The 6,072-nt window shown below is 43.1% G+C and overlaps 1 protein-coding gene across 1 annotated transcript; it reads right to left on the reverse strand.

Moving 5' to 3' along the window:
- Positions 1-251: 251 nt before the first annotated feature.
- On the reverse strand, positions 252-6,072 carry LOC111846095 (kelch-like protein 10). The gene is made up of 5 exons (XM_072700817.1): positions 5,763-6,072; positions 3,451-3,940; positions 2,589-3,203; positions 1,973-2,122; positions 252-930 (listed from the first exon to the last, which is right to left on the reverse strand). The coding sequence occupies exons 1-5, from the start codon at positions 5,906-5,908 to the stop codon at positions 604-606; spliced, it is 1,728 nt and encodes a 575-aa protein (XP_072556918.1). The 5' UTR covers positions 5,909-6,072; the 3' UTR covers positions 252-603.

Raw genomic sequence — 6,072 nt, forward strand, 5'->3', positions numbered from 1 at the left:
GTGTGCCATCATTTTTGAAAGTGTAAAATATACTACTACTAGCCTATTATTATTATTATTATTATTATTATTATTGGATACGCCAGGCAACAAGAAGCCCGTGCCATTCACCCTTTTGCAGATCTCGTCTTTGTTTTGGGACATTACACTAAATGCTGGGAAATTATTTTCTCCTTACTATGAAGTTTGGCATCTTGAACAAGCGTCGAGAAATAGCTTACAGCCTGTAGGCTTCTCCGCAGCCGTCAAGGTTTAAGCGAACTGCCAAAATCATAATGTTTATTTTTATGAAGAATACAGTGAAATGCTTTTTCTGGCAAAAAGTACCCCCGGCTGTGCTATACATACAAAAGAAATAAGTACTAACATCACAGAAAGATAAAGATAAAGAAAGATAAAGTGCATATAGTATATATAATACACATAAGTATAGCCCCTCTCCCCGCCATTTTTTTTTCCTTCGGATATGCATCAATCTCATTATTAACTTTTAGTGCACTCAGTTGACGGAAATAAGTCATAGCGACGGAAAACTTTATTCCATGGGGTTGTAGTATAGGGTTACCCATTGGGCATTGTCTTTCAGGCGGATGGGTTTTTCGCCTATTGGGTGCTCATCAGGGACTCGCGCGGGGCAGCGTACTCTACGATGCTGGGGAGCGCCGGCACTACACAGCAGCTGAGGCCGCTGCGGGGTATGCCCATGTCATGGGCACGGTACCAACTGCCGGTCTCAGCATCATAGCACTCCACTTTTGTCGTGCTTTTGAACCCATCGAAGCCCCCAACCACGAAAAGCAGGTCATCCACCACCTCAATGCCGAAGTTGCAGCGAGGGGTAAACATGGGGGCCATAGCACGCCAGCGGTCTGTCAGAGGGTCATAGGCCTCCACACACTGCAGACTCTCCAAACCGTTGGAACCACCGACCTGCAAGATGCCAAAGGTAACAGATTCCTCAGATACCAAAGGGATGGGCAAACATCACCTTTCCCAAAGTCATAAACTACGTTTAAGGAATTTTAGGTTTAAGATACCAGGTTCCTTAGAACCTCCCATTGTCTATGTATGACACAAGTGTATAACTCATTTGTGTTTGATATACATGTCAGCTTAACTGCAGTGACAAGAGGGAGTTGGGTGACAGCAATTCTCAGCTGTCACAAATGACTGCATATGCTTAAATCTTTTGCTTTTATTATTATTACTACTACAAAAATGCTTGCAGTTAAACTACCCATTCGTTTATAGATTGGAAATGAATGCAGGGTGGCTAAAGAAGGCACCATATATTTTTATGTGTATTGAGATAAGCATTCACAGCAGGTTATTTCTGATACTGAAGTAAATTGTTTTGTTTGGTTTAAGCCAGTGGTTCTCAAACTTTTTCTGTCATGCCCCCATTTGGAAGCAGAAGAAACCTCATGCCCCCACCCCCACCTAAGCAACCATCTTTCAGATCAGCCAGACACCCCACCCTCACATTTTTAATTTATTGATATAACATCACAAACAATTTCTATTAAACTATTGAACTGTCTTTAAGCAAAATATATCAAGAAGATGAATTTGAATTAATGCAGTAAGAGCAATATCAGCTAGGCAGACCTCACCGTCTTTTAAACTTCGGTTTTAAGTGATTACCTTAAGACGATGTCTTTGTCTTAAAAGTGTTGCCTGTTTTTCATTTCATGTCAAAAATCTGTCCATTTTAGAATTTAAATGGTCAAGTTGTCAAGATTCTACAGATTTGTAGGTTAGTTATTACTCACACGTGAAATGGATTTGTCATTTTTTCCTGGCTACAGGCATGCCCCACAGTTTGAGAACCACTGGTTTAGATGCATCTCAGTCTGTGATATTTACATCTTATGGCCATGAAATAGCAGCAAAGTTAAAAAATTGTGACTGTCACTGGTAAAACATGACACTTGACACCCATGGTTCAAGGTACGAGACAGTAGTCACTCACTGCGTAGATTTTGTCATTAAAAGCAATGACTCCAAGGCCATGCCGGGCAGTTCTCATTGGCGCAATCGTGGTCCATTGGTCAGTAAGTGGGTCGTAGCACTCAGCAGTAGATAGGAATTCGATCCCATTGAAGCCTCCACAGATGTATACCTAGGAAAACCAGCGAAAAAGCTTTTCATGTTGAATCCATACATCTATCTCCCATCAAAAGTTTATTTACTACAGGGTCATGGTGAACAATGTACAAGCTGGGGGATTTAAACATCATTGTGACACAAACATCAAATTACATGCTACGGATAGTGCAGCAAGACCAGTTCATGTATCTCACAAGTCTTGGATTGTGGGAGGAATTTCACAAACACAGAGCCTGATCGGAACTCATTTGCTCATGCTATTAAACTATGAAACCACAGTGCTACTCAATGTGCCACTAATGCAGATCAGTTATGCAAAGTGATTTAAGTTTCATCCAAATACTTAAATTTAGTGAAGTTGGCAATTATATACTAAAATCTGTCATTTGAATAGAAGGAGACCTGCTGAATGTGTATAATAATCAAATTCTTGGGGAAAATGAGAGTCAACACACCCAGATGCCCCTACATTGACCCACCTTGCCATGTATGGTGGTGGCACTGGCGTCACTTCGCCGCTCATTCATGGGCTTGATAAGGCTCCATTTGTTGGTCTCTGGGTCATACCGCTCAGCCGTTTTGAGGTCTCCGTGGCCATCAAAGCCGCCCATGGCATAAATATAGCCATCTAGCGTGGCCACACTCACTTCACAGCGGCGCGAGAGCATCGGGGCCACCTGGTGCCACGTCCGCGTGATGGGGTTGAACTTTCTGACGGTGTTCAAGCAGGTTCCGTTGTAGCAGCCCCCAATGTAGTACACAAACCCTTTGAGATATACAACCCCATGGTAGGCGCAGGGGATGTCCCCCTCCTGCGTGACGTCCAGCCAGCGGTCGACCCGGGTGTCGTAGGCCTCAATCCCATTGACCGGGCTGTCGGTGGAACCACCAGTGGCCAGCAGGATTGCAGAGGGCAGACGTGGACGGGTCAGTGGGTTTTGAAAGTCCGAATATGGTGGAACATTAATTTCCAGCTCATATATGGACTTCAAAACCTCACTAATGATGACCCTGCACTCCTCACTGGCCTTCACAAGGTCATTGTTTTTTACAGTCCTCATGAAGTCTTCAATGTTCATACGAGCCATTCGCACCTACACAGGAAATCAGATAGAGACACTTGTTTCATGTAAGACATTTGAGTGTCTTATGTTGCCCGTTAATTTGTTTCTCAGGGTGTACTGCCGATGGTAATACTTGGAAGTCTACGTTGTAGACTCAGTGGACATGAAAATGGAGGTTTAGTTTCTATCTACAGTAATAAGAACTAGGAACTTCACTTAATTTGCGTTCTATTGTTATTTCCACATGTCATTGAGAACATTGTAAAATTATAGTCACCTTGGGCAGCAGCATTGAAATATGGGCCTTGCGGCTGGCAGGCTCATGCATGACCCAACGGAGGATGGCGTCAAACACCACATCCTCCTGTCTGACGTTGAGCTCATCCCTTTCAATGATGTCACATAGCTGGGGCAGGGAGAGCTCCAGGAACTCCTCTGACGTGCTGGCAACCTCTGTGAAGTTCTCTAAGATGAACCGGAAGGCTGATTGGTGCAACTTGGGGCAGTAGCAGACGTCAGCAATTCTGCAGATCCCAATGCAGTTGTCGGCGCAGAGCTGGTCCTCCAGGAAGTCACTGCAAGTCTGCAGGATCTCTGGGATGTTCAGGTGATCAGCAGCTGTCAGGAGGCTCTCCACATTGTCCACCGTGATGGGCACAGTATGCGTGTAGGCATACTCAATGATTAGCCCTAGTGCTTCTGAGGAAATGCCTGGGATTACGTATTCACGCTTCCCCTTGACATTCCAGCCACTGGTGAACAGGGTCCTGAAAAACAATGCAGATGTGACATTTAATAAATATGGGTTTTGCAGATAGAGTTAAATAAGAGGTTTTCCAGCTCTTTTGAACCACGGACCTCCAAATGAAAATCAACCAGAACTAGGGACCTCCTACCGCAGATGATCACCTAGGTAACTAAAAACTAGGAAGCAGAAGGGGGTGAGCATTAATACTTATATTTCTGGCAGTGGCTCCCCTTCAACATAATTATATGTCAAAGGTTAAGGTGGTACACTTAGCAACTGTACCTTACAAGTATTTAGTAACCCAGTAGTACAACATCAACACACAAAAATGTATTTAAAATACTTTCTGTTATCATAGATACTTAGGCCTCGTTCACACGGACGTCTGTACCAGGCGTTTTTCTGGCGTTCGTGGCGCCAGGTGAGTGCCGAATGAACGCCGACCGTTTTTCTGCTCATTGGAGCAAATCAAAGCGACCACACGGGCGTTCAGCACCGGCGTTTGGCCGGCTACGCGTTCAGGTGGCGTCAAATAAACGCTGCATGCAACGTTTTCTTGGCATCAAAATCCCGACGAACGCGAGGAAAACGACGCTATTGCGTTTACATGACGTTCGGTTGGCGTTCCGGAGGACCGAATATGTCCCACGATTCTGTACGGCAACTGCGAGAAACCACATTTTACAGAAAATGTGATACTCGTAATATCGGTATTGTACCAGCAGTGAGTTAATCAGCTGCTGGTACAATACCGATATTACGAGTAACCCAAACCGACGGATCAACTGGTGCTAATATTTTCACTTAAAATACCAATTTAAAAAGCTCAGTAGGCAACTGGAAATTTGGACATCTATAAGGAAAAACTCATTTAACTGATGTGCCGTATCTGCTTTCTCTTTTCAACTGTCTTTACTCATAGGGTTCAACTGCAGTTAATACGAAATTACAAAAGCTGTAGAAATATTTCAGCATAAAATCATGCGATATAAATAATTATAGTGTTACAGCAATTACGGCCGTTGTTCTGTCGAAAAATACTACCTATCGAGACGTGCTATCGAGGCTTTCTGCGCATGTGCAGTTCCACCGTTTTGGGATTAGGGTTAGGTTTTAGGGGTTAGGGTTAGGGTTAAGGTAAGGGTTTTAGGGGGGTTAGGGTTAGGGTAAGAGTTAGGGTTAGAGCTATCTATTAGCACTACGGTAGCATTTTTCGACAAGGCAGCATATATCGACAGAACACCGTAATTATCATAAAGCCTTGCAACCCTGATCAGGATAAGCAGTGGGGATCGAGATTGTTGGATGTGTGGATGTAAATAAAATTTACATAAATGCATCTTGGATCTCTAGCTTAAAAATTAGTTTACACACTGCAGCTGATCCCCCCCAAATTTAAGCAATTAATATATAAACCCCGCTTCTCTCCAATACCTCAACAATTATGGATGGATTCGAGAGTACAGCATAACTTTGGCTACTTATTACCCGTGTGACATACTCAGAAAACTGCGGCTGAAACACACACACCTAACCTGAAAAAAATCACAAAAAAACTGAAAATGAAAGACGCAAATTATGCACGATTGAAAGTAATTTTCAAATATAAAACTAGAACTTTACAATGTGATTTCGTCATCTTGTTTAAATCTCAAGCGAACGCCAGTGAAACGCCAATCAAACGCAGCTACAAAACGCAGGAAAAACACCTATGGCGTTCAAAGGGCGTTCATTTCGAACGTCCATGTGGACGAGGCCTTATTGTCATGCAGAAAAAGAGAGAAATCTCACTCCAAATTTTGACATCATTAGCATATACAGTATGGATCACAGCTACTCACTCGAAATAGGAGCTGCAGCCACACATAATTATTTTGTGGGCTTTGAAGTTAACACCATTGGCCACAAACTCTACATCACAGAGTGCCCCCTTCAGCCGCAGGTCATTGAAAATTTTAAAACTCTGGGACAAAATTTCTGGCTCCATGTTGTATACTTTATCGTATCAGACTGAAATGCAAAGGTTAAATCGCCCTTTATATACTTCCCTCTGTGACATCATTTATGGTCTTTGATGTCATCTGCCATTCCATGACATCTAAACAGACAGACCAGAAATAAGTTCTAGAATTCAAAGTCAGTCCTTACTTC

This window comes from Paramormyrops kingsleyae, chromosome 16, assembly GCF_048594095.1.
Source record: "Paramormyrops kingsleyae isolate MSU_618 chromosome 16, PKINGS_0.4, whole genome shotgun sequence".
Classification (NCBI taxonomy): Eukaryota; Metazoa; Chordata; class Actinopteri; order Osteoglossiformes; family Mormyridae; genus Paramormyrops; species Paramormyrops kingsleyae.

Bases quoted from the DNA above. Each gene is read 5' to 3' on its own strand.
- LOC111846095 (XM_072700817.1), bottom strand. From the start codon at position 5,908: ATGGAGCCAGAAATTTTGTCCCAGAGTTTTAAAATTTTCAATGACCTG. The intron at 3,941-5,762 runs GTGAGTAGCTGT...ATTGTTTTTCAG, and splicing joins GGCTGCAGCTCCTATTTCGA to GACCCTGTTCACCAGTGGCT. The intron at 3,204-3,450 runs GTGACTATAATT...TTTCCTGTGTAG, and splicing joins TTTCAATGCTGCTGCCCAAG to GTGCGAATGGCTCGTATGAA.